General features: G+C 38.6%; 1 protein-coding gene across 1 annotated transcript in view; it reads right to left on the bottom strand.

The window, feature by feature from the left end:
- The window catches only part of BRINP3 (BMP/retinoic acid inducible neural specific 3), a 642,890-nt gene that overhangs the window by 295,369 nt on the left and 327,184 nt on the right, over window positions 1–20,337 (bottom strand). Inside the window, exon 3 of the mRNA XM_075616874.1 lies at window positions 2,330–2,520. Coding sequence (XP_075472989.1) covers window positions 2,330–2,520 — 191 coding nt within the window. The remainder of the gene's footprint in view (window positions 1–2,329; window positions 2,521–20,337) is intronic.

Raw genomic sequence — 20,337 nt, 5'->3', positions numbered from 1 at the left:
TATTGTGCTTATGTTTGCCTATGTACAAAAAAATTGCATTCTGCACCAGCTTTGTCAAAATAATATTTTTCATTTGCTTTGGTGCACAGAAATGGGTATAGATGTAAATGGCACAGTACAGTATTTACTTAAATATAATTTATGTGCCCAAAAAAATCATTTAGAAGTGTGACACAATCATCCGCTAAATTTAACATGGCAAAACCTTAACAAGACTGTTAATAATTCTAACACAGAATGAAGTTGCTACCCAAAAATGTATTTTATAGAGCACAGATTTCCTTTTATAATAAAAAAAATGATATTTTCACAGTATGGCCACTATAAATATTATGATAAAAAAAATGGTACAACTTAATATAACGACACAGGTGGTATGGTCCTGCGTCCATACTGCTGGGCAAATGTAATAAGAAATCAGTAATAGAGAAAAATATAAATAGTAAAAAGTCTACTCATAACAGCCTGACAAAGGGGCCAAGGGGTATTGAAACATTGCTTATTTTACTGTGGTAAGTGTGTCTGCAGACTAATCCCTCTTGATTTTTTTATTTTTGTATACATTAAATAAGAATCTAGTTAATAACAAAAGGAACACTAGTGTATTTTTTACTTCTCTTGATCCTTTTCTCTATTACTGAGTGATGAGTTATTTTTCAATAAATATCATTACATTATTAATGCTAATTAATAATACTATTATAAATAAAATATTCAACATGAGATATAAATCAAAAATAATTTGAAAGAATTTATTATGCATATATGTATGAAGTCGCCATATATAGGATATACATTTTTAGTTTGTATTTTTTAGCATTGACATTTTGACACAATAAGAGGTAAAAAAAAAATATTAGTACACAGGCACCAAAGTGGTCATTGAAAAAATATACATATTGTTTATATTTGACTATAAGTCCTTAGCTGCATTTAATTAAGAGTTAAAAAGCCAGTACTGGAATAAAAATATATATATTTTTGTTGCTGTAGATTTATGTGATTTCCTAATTATAGTTCTTCGAGTGCTGATAACCTTCTTATTTTTTGTATTAAAATTCCAACTTCTGGAGCAGCCTCTCTTTTGAAAAGTGTCAGAAATAAATGTTTCAATCAGCTGGCAAGAAACATGACAACATTTTCCTGAAATTTCATTGATAAAAAGCAGCACTTTTTCATCAAAATGCCGTTTTTTGCCTCAGAACCCCCACAGTTACAAATTTCAGTCCTTGGAGGTTCACATACTTGAAGAAGTTTTTCATTTTCTGTCATGAACCTGGGGTTTCTTGAGGAAAGACCTCAGGCATGTTGTATTCTTGTATATCACTTGGTTCAAGGAGGAAGGGTGAGGGGGAATTGCCTTAATTGAAATTCAGTTTTCAATCATTCAGTACCTGCCAGCTGTGTGATAATGATCCAGGTGATGATTATTTTAATACCATATTCTATTATATCAAACTTGCAAACTAACCATAAAATTGAGACACAACTGACATACATATAATAGGTTGGAATAGAAAATTAAATAGCACTATCTGACTTGTCTCTTCTTTTTAGTATATACTGCATACTAGTCAATCGGTTCAATGAGGGGGTTAAACCCTGAGACTTATCTGTTGCTTATATATTTTTTATATATTTAGTATTTATGTTTGTTATTATAAGGCATAGAGAGACCATCATCTCACATGCCTCTACTTTCCACCACTATATACAAGTCAACCAGGTTGTTTAGGTATATTGTACATAGGCAGTGATTCCAACATCTGCATTATCTACTACATCTAGTATATATACTGTACAATATAGTCTTCTGCTTCTAACTAGGCTTGCCCTGTATTTATTTTACCTTGTCCTTTTCTGTGCTGGGCAGAGACAGACATAAATCACATTATAGTTTATTATATAATTACTTTTGATAATAATTACATAGGAAGCAAACCTCAGTTCCAGGTTACATGATTTTTAAGTAAAATTCAATTTTTCTCCATAATTTAAAAAAACAAAAAAAAAAACAACAATTGATGAGTTTTGGAAAAACCAAAACTTATAATAACTACTGTAACGGAAGGTACTAATGAGAACTGCTGTTCCATGGTGCACGTTTGCAATGTTTTCTAAGCAACAGATGAGAACTAATTTATTTAATGTTTTTGTGCCTCCAATATGATATGGCACATTGTATACTATGGCAGCATTATCATGGAATCTGAAGTAAAATGGGCTAAACTCTGATGTAAATTATGAATATATCAGATTACCATAGTGGTCTTTGTGACAGGTCACATAAATAGAATGAAATGTTATGAGAATAGTGTTATTACAGTACCTCCAAGAGTAGCTGACAGAAGGAAGTGGGTCCCATACTTCTTAATAAGGTTGTCAGTGATCTGTTGAAGGGTAGGTCGTCTTCCAAGAAGTCTTATGTTGCGAGAAAATTCAGGGGCAAGAGGCAAAGGGGAGGCAAGAAAATCCCTTCTTTCAACTGCTAGGTTATTTACCTTCCAACGACCAAACTCTCTGCAAAGTAAAATTAAAATGTTTAGGATTTGAGAAAGCTTTATTCCATTAATTGCCATTCATTCTACTTGACAGATATTTCAAGTTATTCTCTGCTTTAAATTCAAAGTAATTATAAAATGACCCATACAAGTTTATCTTAATCAGTCTATTACTATTAAACACATATGGAAAAAAGATTAATTTACAAATTTTTCTGACAATTGTTTCACCAATACACAGCATACTACTAAAAATGTTAAATGTTTTAATAAGAAAACATTGCAGTGTTTATTTATTGTGTAAAAAAAATAAATTTTAATCAATTCCCCCCCTCTTCATACTTGCAGTACTAGGATCAGTGCCCCTGTTCTGTCATCTTAATGGCAGTCATAGAGACCACACTTAATGGTTATACAGGCATTCCCCGCATTAACGTGCGCAATGGGACCGGAGCATGTATGTAAAGCGAAAATATACTTAAAGGGAAGCACTACATTTTTCCACTTATTGATGTATGTACTGTACTGCAAACGTCATATACGTGCATAACTGATGTAAATAAAGCATTTGTAACAGGCTCTATAGTCTCCCCGCTTGCGCACAGCTTCGGTACAGGTAGGGAGCCGGTATTGCTGTTCAGGACGTGCCTACAGGCGCATGCGTGAGCTGCCGTTTGCCTATTGGGCGATATGTACTTACTTGCGAGTGTACTTAAAGTGAGTGTCCTTAAAGTGGGGTATGCCTGTACTGCTGCTATCTTTAATAATTGTTTTATTTCTATAGTACTGTTGAACAGTATGTAGCACTGTCAAGGCAGTCCTCGGTTATCCAACGGAATCCGTTCTGGAAGTAGCGTTGGATAGTGAAACCGTTGTAAAGTGAGTCCCATGTTAATCAGTGGCGGTGAGCCCTGGATAACACATTCAGGCGTCAGATAACAAATTCCGACGTTGAAAAATGTCCCATTGGGTTGCATTGTAAAGCATTGGATCTGCCATTCGTTGTAAAGTGAAATGTTGGATAGCAAGGACAACCTGTAGATTTAACTTAAAGGTACAATTAATCCCATAACAAATCTGAAGTGTTACCAATGTCCACTATTCATCTGTGGGTTTTAAAGTAATTTGTAATAAAAAAAAGAGACAGCAAGTAGAAGAAACTTTGTTGTCCACCCATGTTTTGCTACCTATCCATCTGTCTTGTACTCCATTGCCCTTCATCTCCATACACTGGTTTTATTAATTTACAAAAGGCGTCTTCACTTATTAAAGCAGCAATCTTGCTTATCTAACTCCCTTTTTTATAACAGCATGGAAACCAGGGGATCCTCTGGAGCTAAACAATTCAACAGTAATTTCAGCATCAGGAACACATGGTAACTAGTGTTACTTCCTTGTTTCTTGATGGAATTTAGATAGCCATCCAATACCCTCTAATAGGAAAGCCTCAACCAATTATGCTATTTCCTGTTGGGTTGAGATTTGATGGATGTATTGTTACTCCTAGAGTGATATTTTAAACTGGTACTGTGTTTTTTACACGTATGTACAGCAGCGTAGTATTGCTACTCTTTATATCTACTTCTTGGTTTTCTATTTGTGAATCAAAAAAAATCTGGTTTCTTGATTTTATTGTAATGCTGTGGCTGCTTCTGTCTAGAAATTAAAATCCTTCAGAGATGTGTTTTTTTGCAGGATGAGATTATTTATTTTCCTTTTCTCTTAAAGCTTCTGATAAGCAAATTCAGAAAAATGTACGTCAGCTGATGTCAACTGTTACTGGTCCGCAGTGACATTTTGAAAATGTTCTGAAATTTTTTTCATGCTTTTTTTCTCAAAATAGTTTAAGGGCTAAGTATAATGGAATTCAAATGGGAATTTTGTTGTGAAGCAGAAAATGCAGTGGGTTTTTTATATGCTAGGAAGATGTTTTCCTATTGCGTGGAAAAGTTTAAATCTCTATGGGTGTTTCTAAATACGGTATATGTTAATCTCCTTTTTTAGAGGTTACCAAAAAGATACCCAAAGGGAAGATGAATTTGGGAGAGAAGGAGAGCATAAAGGAGTCATTAGTGAGGAAGAGAGAAAACTCACTAAACGAGTTACTAAACAAGAAGGGATCTTTAACATGAGTGAAAAAGTGTTAACTGATGAACAGGTACAAGTTTTAAATAAATGTCTCCAATTTGCCCCGTCTAATAAAATGAATGTTTTCAATACTTATATAGACGTAGGCAAATTTGTACGAAATCATTCTTTGAAGAAATATTTTATAAAACAAAAATTGCATACAGTAGCACTGTAGATATGAATGCTACACCTCCCCACTATAAACAGTGACATCCATTACACTCCTTTCAATAAGAAATCACAGTTCTATCCCAGCTATTTGAAAGGTGGTTGTCTTGATTTATTTGAGAAACTTGTACAAGATGACTTGGGTGTTGATGATGCAACACGTGTGACATCATACGTGCGACCGCAGTGTTAGGCTGTGGTTTCTGAGTTGTTTTCAGTCCTAGGTTTTACACTTTGTCTTCACTACAGACAGCATTTAGGGCTAGCTAAACTAAGTTGTGGGCCCCAGGAGGCATCCACTAGCTAGGATTTAGCTATTTGACAACCACTGGAGGTGCAGTTATTTCCTGGGCATTCAGCGTAAGGCAGTGCTAACCTACGTTGGTGTGGCCTTATCACCACTTTGCAGTGTATGCATTCCCTGCAGTGAACACCTCATGGTGTAAGGTAGTGGGGGGGTCATATCTCCATTTAACCCTCTGCACCTGTGTCCTCCCTGTTTTCGTCTCATCAGGCTCATTTGCCTGTACCCAGCCCCTAACCCTATTCTTCCCCACTATATATATTTACCTAGTGGAGGTGTTGGCTTGGGTGTTTGTGGGTACGTTGAGCCTACAATACTCAGTGAGTTCATACCACAACCATAGGGCTTTGTATATCTGGGGGTCAGTGCATGGTGTCATTCTGTCACCCAATTCTACCTAGTACCCCCCTTCATTATATTGAACGATAGGTGCCTGCCTGTTTTATATGGAGGGGTATGTGTGTTATTACCTGGGAGGTACCATAATATACAATTTATCATCACTGTTATTGGGCTACATACAAAGATAGCGGGTATACCTGCTATTGTATAGATGAACCTATATACAGTGTAATGGTAGCACCACTCAGGACCTATTAGGTTTTACTTCTTTTGTTTCTCCCATTCATGAATAAACAATTTATTATTTTCTATATTAGTGGAGGAAGAGTGCTTGCTAGAGCATTCTTTCTCTTTATGTGTTCTTATATAGACGTAGGCAAATTTGTACGAAATCTTTCTTTGAAGAAATATTTTATAAAACAAAAATTGCATACAGTAGCACTGTAGATATGAATGCTACTCCTCCTCACTATAAACAGTGACATCCATTACACTCCTTTCAATAAGAAGTCTCAGTTCTATCCCAGCTATTTGAAAGGTTGTTGTCTTGATTTATTTGAGAAACTTATACAAGATGACTTGGACAAATTCTCAAAACAAAATAAAAAATTCTCAAAACAAAATAAATATACATTATAGCGCGATCCGTTACAACGCGGATCCGCTTATAACGCGATGCAAGGGTGGCTCCCAATTTTCGTATTTATGAATACTTTACAACACGATTATTGGTGTCTTAAATACTTTATTATACAATGCATACAATTGCACATTATTTCTAACGCGATCCGCTTATAGCGCGATGTGATTCTTTGGACCCCAAGCACAGCGTTATAAGGGGATTGGCCAAAGGGTTAACTAAATAACCAATTATTATTATTGAAGTATTTTACTTTATATGTTTTGTCAATTGGATGCAGCATTGGGCACCCCCTGTCTCTTGTTATATACAATTGCCACGCTCAGTAGCTCTCTGGTTGACATAAATATATACTGTATTCACTTTGTGGTGGGTGGGGGAGTTTGAGCTTGCTGGGTATCTGTGTTAACCTATGTCTCTTTGGAGGCTGTGGCACCTCCCCCCAGAGCTCACTCCTCCTCCTTCACCCTTTTAACTTGGAAGGTCATTTCACTTGCTGCAGGAACAAGACCCATTATGGTTTTTTCCCCTCTCACAGAGGTAAAAGGAAAGGTTTCACAGTGTAGTGTAGGACCTGCATTATTTTGGTTATACCTTGACGTTGGTATGCAGGCTTATGACGCCTTTGGCCAAAGGGTTAACTAAATAACCAATTATTATTATTGAAGTATTTTACTTTATATGTTTTGTCAATTGGATGCAGCATTGGGCACCCCCTGTCTCTTGTTATATACAATTGCCACGCTCAGTAGCTCTCTGGTTGACATAAATATATACTGTATTCACTTTGTGGTGGGTGGGGGAGTTTGAGCTTGCTGGGTATCTGTGTTAACCTATGTCTCTTTGGAGGCTGTGGCACCTCCCCCCAGAGCTCACTCCTCCTCCTTCACCCTTTTAACTTGGAAGGTCATTTCACTTGCTGCAGGAACAAGACCCATTATGGTTTTTTCCCCTCTCACAGAGGTAAAAGGAAAGGTTTCACAGTGTAGTGTAGGACCTGCATTATTTTGGTTATACCTTGACGTTGGTATGCAGGCTTATGACGCCTTTGGCCAAAGGGTTAACTAAATAACCAATTATTATTATTGAAGTATTTTACTTTATATGTTTTGTCAATTGGATGCAGCATTGGGCACCCCCTGTCTCTTGTTATATACAATTGCCACGCTCAGTAGCTCTCTGGTTGACATAAATATATACTGTATTCACTTTGTGGTGGGTGGGGGAGTTTGAGCTTGCTGGGTATCTGTGTTAACCTATGTCTCTTTGGAGGCTGTGGCACCTCCCCCCAGAGCTCACTCCTCCTCCTTCACCCTTTTAACTTGGAATGTCATTTCACTTGCTGCAGGAACAAGACCCATTATGGTTTTTTCCCCTCTCACAGAGGTAAAAGGAAAGGTTTCACAGTGTAGTGTAGGACCTGCATTATTTTGGTTATACCTTGACGTTGGTATGCAGGCTTATGACGCCTTTGGCCAAAGGGTTAACTAAATAACCAATTATTATTATTGAAGTATTTTACTTTATATGTTTTGTCAATTGGATGCAGCATTGGGCACCCCCTGTCTCTTGTTATATACAATTGCCACGCTCAGTAGCTCTCTGGTTGACATAAATATATACTGTATTCACTTTGTGGTGGGTGGGGGAGTTTGAGCTTGCTGGGTATCTGTGTTAACCTATGTCTCTTTGGAGGCTGTGGCACCTCCCCCCAGAGCTCACTCCTCCTCCTTCACCCTTTTAACTTGGAAGGTCATTTCACTTGCTGCAGGAACAAGACCCATTATGGTTTTTTCCCCTCTCACAGAGGTAAAAGGAAAGGTTTCACAGTGTAGTGTAGGACCTGCATTATTTTGGTTATACCTTGACGTTGGTATGCAGGCTTATGACGCCTTTGGCCAAAGGGTTAACTAAATAACCAATTATTATTATTGAAGTATTTTACTTTATATGTTTTGTCAATTGGATGCAGCATTGGGCACCCCCTGTCTCTTTGGGGGATTGAGCTGTAGTAAGCAAAACTCGAATAAAAAGCAATATAATGCAATCAATGAATTGAAAAATGATAGCTCAATAGTTATCAAATCAGCAGAGAAGGGGGGAGCTGTGGTGATCCTGGATAAGGAGAGCTATGTTGCATAGTCCCTTAGACTGCTGAATGATACAGAAATTTATATTAGATTATCTAATAATCCTACAGAAGATTACCTGTATGAATTGGAAAACAATCTAACTATAGGTTTAAAGAAACATTGTGTGTGTAAAGAAGAATTTATTTTAATTAGAAAACCAATTTTGCCAATTTTTTATTATTTACCAAAATTACATAAAGGCCCCATTTATCTCCCTGGTAGATCTAGTATTTCTGGTGTAAAAACTATCACATTAATTTTTTTCTTGCACAAATCGGTCAAGAAAAGCAAATCATATTTACAGGGCACCACACACATTTTTTTTTTTTATAACTTGTATTTTATTATACATAAATGCATGATATACATAAAAAAAAAGACATCAGGTGCATATTTAGCATATCATATACAATAACAAAAGCATAATAAACTCACGTAGTTTTTCGAGCCCTACTTAACCACGTGAGTGGGAATCGTCATGTGTAAGGTACTGGGGTAAATAATAATATATAAACAAATAAACAAAAAAAAAAAAAGGGAGGTGGGGGGGGGGGGGAGGAGGTAAAGGAGGGGGTGAGGGGGAAGGTGTATCCAAGGACAAGAATATATCTGGGGAACACCAGGACAGCGTGAGGATTATGTATCAACTAGTGAGGCTTTTCTGTAGAATAAGTGATTGGGCGTAAGGAGTATGAGGCTCTAGGCGTGGGGTTGGTCCTCATGCCCCCAAAGGAGAACGCATTTATTACTATTATAGCCAAATTGTGTTACGCTCTACCCCAGGGATGTCTGTTTGGGCAAGCCAGGGGGCCCAAACTTTTAGATAATTGTCGCCAGTGTCATTAACTAAGCTCGTTAGCTTTTCCATCTGGCAGATAAACCAAATACGATTCCGAATCTTTAGGATAATTGGAATATCGGGGCGTTTCCATAGTGCTGCGATCTCGCACCGCGTAGCTAGAGCAAAATGTGCAATTAGTTTATTGTGTGATTTTGATAGGCCCTTTAGGGGTCTGTTCATGAGAAACAGCCAAGGGTCTGGGGGAATAGTGAGATCAAATACTCTCTGGATCCAATTTCTGATCTTTTCCCATAGCGGGTATATCAGCGGGCAAGACCACAGCATATGTAACAGGTCAGCTGTTCCTCCACATTGTTTAGGGCACAATGGGGAGGACCCTGGTACAAACTTAGATAATTTGAGTGGGGTGAGGTACCATCTCATAAGAACTTTATATGCGTTCTCCTTCAGTGTGGTGCATATAGAACTTTTTGCGGCTCCTAGGAATATAGCATTCCACTCTTCGTCGTCCAAGGTCTCCCCCAGGTCCCTTTCCCATTGGGTACGGAATGTAGGTGATTGGTGCTTTGAGATTGCAGGTTCGACTACCTCTCTGTATATCGTAGATATGAGTCCCTTAGTGTCGGTTTCTGCCCGACAGAGCTTTTCAAAATTCGTCAATGGGGGGTATGGGGCAAATTTATTATAAAATGATCTGAGCTGGAGGTATTTATGGAATTCAGCGTGGGGAATGTCTTTTTCTAGTCTGAGATGGTCAAAAGATTTAATTTTTAGATCATGGCCCTCCAGATCTTTGAGTCTAGTATAGCCTTTTTGTTTCCAAATTGAGTGATTATGACCAATAAGACCCGGTGCAAAGCTGGGATTATTCCAAATGGGTGACATCAGGGAATTTGCTGAAGTAAGTGAGTTTTTTAATCTTGATGCTTCCAAAACAGATAAGGAGTTAGCCATTGAGGTGAGCGGTAAAATAGTGTTTTTCCTTGATGTTTTAGGTAGCCAAATCAAATTGTTAAGCTCTAAAGGGGAGCAAGCCGCATGTTCGAGCTCAACCCATCTTTTTAATTTGTGGTCGGAATGCCATTGTATGACCTGGCTTAATTGAGCCGCTTTAAAATATGACAACAGGCAGGGTACCGCTAGGCCACCCGCTAAGATAGGTCTCTTCATAGATAATTTATTTACTCTCGGTTTTTTACCTCCCCAGATAAAATTAGATATTCCAGACTGAAGTGAGAGTATGTCCTTCAGTTTGAGTGGCACAGGTAGTGTCTGGAAGAGGTATAGGATACGGGGAAGTAGATTCATCTTAACGCTGTGAATCCTTCCGATCCAAGAAATCTTCTTGGAAGACCATCTGATTAGGTCTTGTTTTAGAGTCCAGATCAGTTTGGGATAATTTGCTTTATAGATGCTTTTTGCATCTTTGGTGATATAGGTCCCCAAATATTTTATCGAGTTCTTTTGCCAGTTAAAATTGAAATTTAGTTTCAGTAATTTCTCTGTATGCCTAGGGAGGTTGATATTCAGAGCTTCAGATTTGGATTGGTTAATCTTGAAACCTGAGACCTTGGAGAATATATCTAGTAGGTCAAACAGGTTAGGTAATGACGTAAGGGGTTTGGAGATGATTAATAGGATATCATCAGCATACAGGGCCGCTTTATGTGATTGGGAGTAAACGTTTAACCCTGAGATATCCGGGCTATCTCGAATTCGTGCCGCGAGGGGTTCAATACATAGGGCGAACAGGAGGGGAGATAAAGGGCATCCCTGTCTTGTGCCACTCTGGATTTGAAATGGAACCGAGGGGAAGCCCTGATGTATGACCCTGGCGGTTGGACCTGAGTATAGTGACATAATCGCTCTACTCACCCGATTTCCGAAGCCAAATGCCGCGAGCGTCTCTTTTAAGTATGGCCAGTCTATCCTATCAAAAGCTTTTTCTGCATCCAGACTTAATAGCATGCTTTGTGTGTTATTTTTGTTAGCCAATTCCAACAGATCAATAAATCGTCGGGTGTTATCCGCTGCCTGCCTCCCCTTAACAAAACCGACCTGATCTGGGTGTATTAGTCTGGGTAGGATATGACTTAATCTGTTGGCCAATAATTTCGCATATATTTTGATATCGGTATTAATTAGAGATATTGGCCTATAGCTTTTACAATTTAGCGGATCCTTGCCAGGTTTATGTATAAGTGATATAGACGCCCGCAGCATGTCCCCAGGAATAGGGGCTCCTGCTAAGATAGCATTAAACATTTGGAGCAGCCTCAGAGCAAGTGATTCGGAAAATTTCTTATAATAAAGCCCCGAAAAGCCATCAGGGCCTGGTGCCTTTGATGGCTTAAGCTCCTTGATGGCCTGCGACACTTCTTCTAATGTGAAGTCAGCGCCCATAGCTTCTCTGTCTAGATCTGTCAATCTCTCCAGTTTTGAGCTGGCTAAGAAATCTCTTAGTGCGCTGCTCGTGTTGTTATTGTGTGCCACCTTCTTACCGTCGTATAGGGAGCCATAAAATGAACCGAATTCTTCCACTATTTTTTTAGGATTGGCCGTAAGTACACCCGATTTTAAGCGTATAGCTTGGATATTAAACTTAGATTGCCTATCTTTCAGTGCGCGCGCCAGCATCGTATCCGTCCTGTTAGCTTTTTCATAAAACTTCCTCCTAGACCAACATAGGGAGTTATCTGCCCGGGAAGTCAATAACATATTTAATTCAATTTTTGTATCTTTAAGTTCCTGTGTCGTAAGTGGATCGGGATTGGTCTTATGACTCGATGAAAGGGAATACAATTTGGATTGGAGCGTCCGAATTTTGGAATCCCTCACTCGTTTTCTTTTAGCAGTGAGATTAATTATTATGCCCCTTAGCGTTGCTTTATGAGCCTCCCATAAAGTCATATGGGACTCCACAGAGCCTGTGTTTATCGCAAAGAATTGAGTTATTTCTTGACCTATCGTTTCGCAGGTTTCGGGTATTTTAAGAATAGATTCATTAAGTTTCCAGTTTGCGCCTGGTCTATTGGTCTGAATATTGTTGCACCTGAGCTCAATTGGTGCATGGTCAGACCATGAAATATCATGAATCTTTGTATGATTGACCTTAGGGACCAGGTGGCACGAAACGAAGAGATAATCGATTCTGCTATATGAGTGTGTGGGTGGGAATAGAAAGTGTAGTCCCTTGCCGTAGGGTGGAGCTCCCTCCATATGTCTACTAATTGATTATCTTTCAGGGCATTGTGCAGGGAATTTTGAGCTTTTTTATTATCGGAGTCATTTCCCCCTGATCTGTCTATTGAAGATTGCATTGTGATGTTAAAATCTCCTGCTATTATAGTGTATCCCTTAGCTGCTGAGTTTAGCAGGCGGAAGAATCTGTCAAAAAAGGACGCATCCTGTGTACAGGGCGCGTAGAGGGAGGCCAACGTAATAGGCTGCTCATGTATGGTCCCTGTTACAATGATATAACGACCATCTACATCTTTTTTGATTGTCTGGAGGATAAATGGGATTGAGTTGTTAAATACGATGGCTACCCCACGTTTTTTGACCGATGCTGATGCTGTATAAAATTGGGAGAAGCCCCTATCTAGGAACTTGGGGGAGCTATTATTACTAAAGTGTGTTTCTTGTAGAAATAGCACATCCGCTTGTTTTCTCTTGTAATCTGTAAAAGCAAGCTTTCTTTTGATTTGGCTATTAAAGCCCTTCACATTGTGAGAGATTAATGTTAACGCCATGTATTACGAAGCAGGGAATGATATATATAGTGATCTGCATACTTACTTGTGAAATTATATCTGAGGTTTCTGGCGGATGTGTCCCAAACTATCGTGTCGGCTAGACGCTCTGGGTGGAATCTATGCTCCCTGGAGAGGGAAGGGAAAGGGAGAGGGCAGGGAAAGGTAGACAAGACAGGGGAAGCGACAAGAGGGCTAAAACGGGAAAAAGAAAATAATAATAAAATTGTAAAAAGGGATAAACAAAAAACAAGGGCGTATCTCGGGAGCCCCCGAGAGTAGCTCCTGTGCCCAGAGGGTGGGTCTTCTGACTCCATCTTAAAGATGGGCCAGTCTCCTGTGTTGAAGACATCCCACCCTGGGTCTTGGAATCGGTCCCTCATATTTGGGGACCGATGAAGGGGACACATGCTCGAAGGGGAGTATCTCCCCCGGCACTTTTCAAAAAGGAAAAAGCAAAGCATATTTTGTGAACTGCAACATAAAATGATAGTGACATCAACTCAGTGCCACTAACAGTGACCTTAATGACCATGAACCTTGAATCCGATTGTAATCTAGATAGTGCTATTACTGGTAATGGGGTTAGCGGGATTAACCTTGGCAAAATAACAGTAACCTTAGGCCGTTGAGCCCTTATGTTTGTAATCTTATCTAATGTGAACAGCTTCTAAACAGCTTTTATTAAGCTAACTTATGAAATTTTAAACATGTATATATATGTGTCTGCACATCATCTTCCCGAACATATATGGCAGATATGACACGAGAAACATTAGCATATGGATACAATACATGCGGTAATTTCAATCCGTAGAGACAAATAATATGTCAATTGTATTGTATGTATCCTCCATATAACCCGCTTCTTCATATAGAGATATCTAAATATATTTATATCGAACGAATCCGCATGTGCTGAAAAGTCTCCATCACTGATGTAGTCCTTATGACGTGACATAATAGACCTTCTCGTAGCACACCGTATACAGCCAAACCGAAATAGCAGATATTTGTCATAGCGGAATCTTATATAGCGTATATAGTAATATGTAATAACACACATATACACAAACATATGTACACCTACACATACATATATATACATATGTACTCAACATAACAATAATATACCTCTAACCCATATAACATATCTTCTCCATATATACTACTATTTTTTAATAAAATGTTAATCATCCCTGTTATATGGGATCATATGGATTTAATTTCTTTCATGTGTGATTCCCAGACCCTGTGTCACCCTATGTGGGGCAATGTTTAACATGGAGATGATCTTTATTTATTTATGTTTGTTGGGTGTTGTGTATTGTGTGGGGGGCAGGGACATGCTTGGTAGTAACTAGACCCATACATATCCTCCAGGTACCCCAGATGAGCGGGCCGAGACCCGTGAGGAGGGAGAGGGGCTCGACTTCCAAGTCTCCCTCTCCCCCTCTTATTCCATCTGGGGCTGTGGAGGAACCGCTTATTGTAGAGAAGCCCCCGCTGCACTGACGTCACTAGGAGCTTGTGGATGCACCGTGCGGAGGGCAACGATCTGGGCGGTGATGCTGGAATGTGTGTGTAATGTGTGTGTAATGCTGGGCTGTGCAGGTGGTGCTGAGCTGGGCTGCACAGGTGATGTTGAGCTGTGCTGTGCAGGTGATGTTGGGCTGTGTTGTGCAGGTGGTGTTGGGATGTGCTGTGTAGGTGATGCTGGGATGTGTGTGTAATGCTGGGCTGGGCTGTGCAGGTGGTGCTGGGCTGTGCAGGTGGTGCTGGGCTGTGCAGGTGGTGCTGGGCTGTGCAGGTGGTGCTGGGGTGTGCTGTGCAGGTGGTGCTGGGGTGTGCTGTGCAGGTAGTGCTGTGCACATGATGGTAATGCTGGGCGGCGACGCTGGGCTATGTGACCTCCCCGGACACCCCAGGAAAGCGGGAAACACACATTTTAAATGTATTGAATAATATAGTTTGGATTAGTCATTATTATTTAGTCATGTGTGATGTCACTTCACTGTACACTGTTATAGAGCATGAACATGGTTGCACTGCTGCATGCTAGTTTAGAATTAGAAGTCACTTATTCAACGACACATATTGATTTTATTATTACTGTAATACAATTTACCTTAACACACAACTTTTTTTGTTTAATGAAGACTTTTTTTTACAGATTAAAGGCACAGAGATGGGGCCCAGGTTTGCACCGAGTTATGCTAATCTCTTTTTGGGGATATGGGAAGACAAAAATATCTGGTCTCAGCATGAATTGGGTGCAAACCTGGTGCTCTGGACAAGATTTGTGGATGATATTTTTTTCCTTTGGGATGGTGATCACAAAACTTTATTATTATTTTTTGATTATTTAAATCAAAATAAATATAATCTTAAATGTACTGTACTCACAATAATAGCACGACTGATTTAGAGTTTATTGACCTACTTATCTATATTGAGGATTAATTCAGACTAAAACATATCACAAACCCATCAGTTGTCTTAATTATATTGAGGCTGATAGTAACCATCACAAACCCTGGATTGAAAATATTCCAAAAGGAGAGCTAAGAAGAGTAAAAATAAACTGCTCTAATAACATTGTTTATAAACAGGCAAAAACGTTGTTGTCTAAATTTGAATCAAAGAACTATAAAAAAAAAAAAAGCCACATTGGAACAAGCCTATTCTAAAATCCATAATATTGATAGAAAAGACCTTCTTAAATATAATTCTAAAATAATACCACATACAAATATTGATGGCAAAATTGATATTCAATTTATTACACAGTATAATCCCTTAGCTTCAGACATTAAAAAAATCATTCATAAATATTGGCACTTGGTTTTAAAAGATACCATTCTTCAATCACACCTTCATAAGACCCCACATGTATTATTTACAAAATCTGATACACTCAAAAACAAATGGCACATAGCTGTCTTAAACCAGCACATCAAAAAGTCTCCAATAACACAATTTTGGACACTAAGGGCTTCTTTAGATGCCTAAAATGTAAAACTTGTAAAATAGATTTACATGGGGATAAAAATGTTAAATCTTTCAAATCCCAACATAAAGGTAATATCTATAATATAGAGCATTTCATTATTTTTCAGTGCCTCTGCAATAAGCAGTACAGTATATAGGGCACACTACAAGAAAATTAAAACTTTTTTTTGCTGAACACATTACTAATATACAAAAAGGATTTCAACAACATAATTTGTCAAAACATTTTTCCGAATTTCACCATTGTAATCCTGCAGGTAGTCTTTTTGTGGGAATAGACAAATTACCCCACAATTAGAGAGGAGGGATACTATTAATGCCATTTCCAGATTAGAGACAATGTGGATATGTGCCGTTAAAACACTTGTTACACTAGGTCTCAATGTGGATATAGATCTGGGTACATTTTTGATGTACTATAGTATCCACTTTGTATCTATTTCTATGATTCCATTTTACTTATCCCTTTCATCTATATCTGTATTGTTAGTCTGCTGTGATCTATCATGAAGAACTATATATTCAATATAATTAATTACTTTTAATATGTTATCTATTAAAATGTTCTTTTGTTATTGTTAATTTTAAATGTTATGGGTCCTTAATCTTCTATTGTCTGCACCTGTCACCTATATGAGGCGCTCATCTGGTTGGTATGGATGGTCCAGATTGTGACCTACAGTATCACAGATGATTTCAATCTACTTAAGATCCTCATACAGGTGTGACTGCATAACCCTTGAAAAAGTCTGTTTAGACAAAATACGTAGGGCTACGGTAGTCTTGTTGCTGGAAATTTACAAGCCTTTTTTACTGCATGCCTTATTCAAGGCAACTGGGATTTTAATCTGTATTCTCGGGACGACTTCACCAGCAGAGGTATCTCCAGATAACATAGGTGGGAGTTGATCGTCATCGCACAAATACCGCAAGACTTTGCAACCTAGGAGGAAGAGACCTGCGGAAAGCAGACGACATTTCTTCGTGAGCGTGCAACCGATCCTGCGGTTACCAGTTCCTTTACTGCTGTTAAAGACTAGGATTTTATCCTGATGCCAATTTTTATCATCCACTTCGTAAGTAAAATCTGTGCTTGCACTGTGTGTCACTAAAACATACTGTCTGGCCGGTCTGTATTGTCATTTTCTGTATTTTCACTAACTGTGTTTTGGGTTAGTTTCACCTGGCAGCCTTGCCCTATAGTACATAGGTTTATCATTATATCACTGTATATTGTTGTTAGTTATATGCACTGTTATTATTAGTATTTTAGCGCTATTCACACATCCCTTTTCTTGTACTAAAACATACTTACTTTACCATATTTGGCTATCTTTTTCATTTATAGTTCTCACTCAGTCTCAGATACTACAGATTGGACTTCCATCACAATATATCCCAATCAGTGTTTATTAGTTTAAACATTGTTGCCAGTGTTTTGCGCCTTTTGTTTATATATATTGCAACCTGTTTCACACACTGCCTAACACTGCGTGCCCAATGGCTGAGTGCTTCAGCAATGCTGCGTCATCCATATGTGTATATATATATATATATATATATATATATATATATATATATATATATATGTTTTATTACCACACACTTTTTTCACTTTATAGGTGAGCACATTAGGTGTTACACATGCTTGATTTCCCTTCCAGCCTTTTTATTCATCTCTGCTTACCTGCAGATTGACTTAATATATTCAAAATGGCCACTGCTTACCTGCAGATTGAGTTAATATATTCAAAATGGCCGCTGTTTACCTGCTGTTATGCTGTGAGCAGGCTACACAGGCAGGTGAGGTCAATTAATTGTGATTGGTGTTTTTGAGCAGCACTGGGGTTTGTCCTATATATATGTATCCTGCACTGTATTCAATTGCTCCACCTTGAGAAAGGTCCCACTGGGGGACTGAAACGTCGTTTTTTGTGTCTCTTTTTCAATACAAAGAACTTGTGATCAACTTACCTGTGTGCTGTTCCTTGATGTCGTGCTCCAACCGGTATCGTATGGTCTATTATTGTGTTATGGGATAAGCACCAAATTTTGTTTACTTTCAAGTGGAGTGCCGGCTGTTTCTTGGATTATATATATATACATATATATATATATATATATATATATATATATATATATATATATAAAACATAATACTGAGTTAAGTTATGGTGAGTAAAAAAAGTGACAAAAACCCTCCACAGGAAAGCAAATATGCAAATACAGCAAATACAGCTATATTTGCATATATATATATATATATATATATATATATGTAGAGGTATCAGTAGAACGGTATCACAGAACGGTATCATCTATTTATTTTTTAATTATGCACACACACACACACACACACACACACACACACACACACACACACACACACACACACAACTTTTAGTACACTCACTTTAAGTACACTCACTTTAAGTACACTCACTTTAAGTACACTCGCGAGTAAGTACATATCGCCCAAAAGGCAAACGGCAGCTCACGCATGCGCCTGTCAGCACGTCCTGAACAGCAATACCGGCTCCCTACCTGTACCGAAGCTGTGCGCAAGCGGGGAGACTATAGAGCCTGTTACAAATGCTTTATTTACGTCAGTTATGCACGTATATGACGTTTGCAGTACAGTACATGCATCAATAAGTGGAAAAATGTAGTGCTTCACTTTAAGTATATTTTCGCTTTACATACATGCTCCGGTCCCCTTGCGTACGTTAATATATATACATCCTACTCCTAACAAAACATATTAGCCTTGATTTGTAGTGATACTGCACAAATATCCCTGAATATACTGTACTACCATAATGCACCAGAGGGAGCATGTATGTATGCATAAAGTGGCCTCTATAGTGCTATGAAATGCGTTGGAATTATACCCTCTATTGATCTGTATTTAGCCCTTGGTACTGTACTAGTACTATGGTGACTCAGTAGCATTTTTCGGCACTTTTCCTGACTGACGCCGATACGGTGACGTCATCACTGCCCGACAGCGTTCAGCGTGGTACCGCGAGACAGACAGCAGACGCTGTTCCATGAGACTGCCAGTTTATCAACTGCTACTCATGATTTGAACGGAGCTTTGGACTTACTCTCTTGGACGCTGTGGGCATAATTGAGGGACTCTCTACACACACATCATGACGGACGAGAGCCCTGCAGGCTATCTGATCGCAGAATACTGGAGTGGACCAGGCTATCCGTCTCTGCTTCCCCATGTGTTCCGGTGTCCATGAATGGTAACAGCTGTCACTGTCATTATCAATGCCCGTTATACACTGCCTGAGCTGTGGCCCAGAAAAGCAATGGTTGTGGATTCTCATCCTGTTGAGTTTGACACCATTTTAGCCACAATTTGTCTACCTTGGGACTATCAACTCTATATAGTTGGCATGGAATCCTTTTAGGAAGTGTGGGATGCCCTCATTTAAATATATTTTTCAAATCCATTATAATATTAGCATAAATGCCAGGTACCTCAGGTGTGCACCTTTTAGAGCACAGGCATGTCTCCCAAATTTATTTGGAAGGATGTTTGAGGGGCGAAATATAAAACTGTAATTAAAATGAAATTGTGTTGTGTTTCTGATGGCCTAGGTGCATGATGGGTTAACTTTTGTCTCTTACTAAAATTTCTGAAATCAAATGGCTTTTGCTGTGAAGAAATGTTGCTGTAAGATACTTGCTATGAGAAATGCGAGTTAAGCTGGACTCCCCCGCCTCCTTATCTGGGCTGTTGGCCAGCTGCCTGAATGTGTATCCCGATAGGTTGGGTAGACACAGAAATTGAACAGACCTTCGATTGTGACTGAGCTGGAGGTGTGATCAGCTATTTGCGCTGTATAAACATGATTACAGCTATTGACTAGGCATCATCAGGAGATGTAGGGGGTCTCCTGGTACATTGTGCATTATCCTGATTAATGCAATATGCTGATTATACTCTAAGCTAGTTAACCAATAAATTGTATCTACTAATACCAACAGGTGTTGGTGTTATTCATGTGTGCACTTGTGGCTGAAATTGACAATCCGAATCAATCTTTTGAATAAGTAATTTTCTTGTCGGGACATTTGGAACTGCGAGCAGGGTTACAGTACATACAGTAGTAACATAGTAGATGAGGTTGAAAAAAGACATACGTCCATCAAGTTCAACTTATGCTAATTTTAGACAACAGATCATTTATCCTATATCTATACTTACTTATTGATCCAGAGGAAGGCAAACAAAAAAACCCCAGTGTTATATCATCCAATGATATCTCATAAGGTGAAAAATAAATTCCTTCCTGACTCCAAGAATTGGCAATTGAATTACTCCCTGGATCAACATTCTTTAAATGTTTACTTATTTGGTATATCCCTGTATACCTTTCCTTTCTAAAAAGATGTCCAACCTTTTTTGAACAAATCCATTGTATCTGCCATCACAGTCTCCATGGGTAATGAAATCCACATTTTAACTATCCTTACTGTAAAGAACCCTTTCCTTTGTTGCTGGTGAAATTTCATTTCCTCCAAACTAAAGGGATGCCC

The sequence above is a fragment of the Ascaphus truei genome, chromosome 10 (genome assembly GCF_040206685.1).
Source record: "Ascaphus truei isolate aAscTru1 chromosome 10, aAscTru1.hap1, whole genome shotgun sequence".
Taxonomy (NCBI): Eukaryota; Metazoa; Chordata; class Amphibia; order Anura; family Ascaphidae; genus Ascaphus; species Ascaphus truei.
This window is presented reverse-complemented; position numbering and strand designations above follow the sequence as displayed.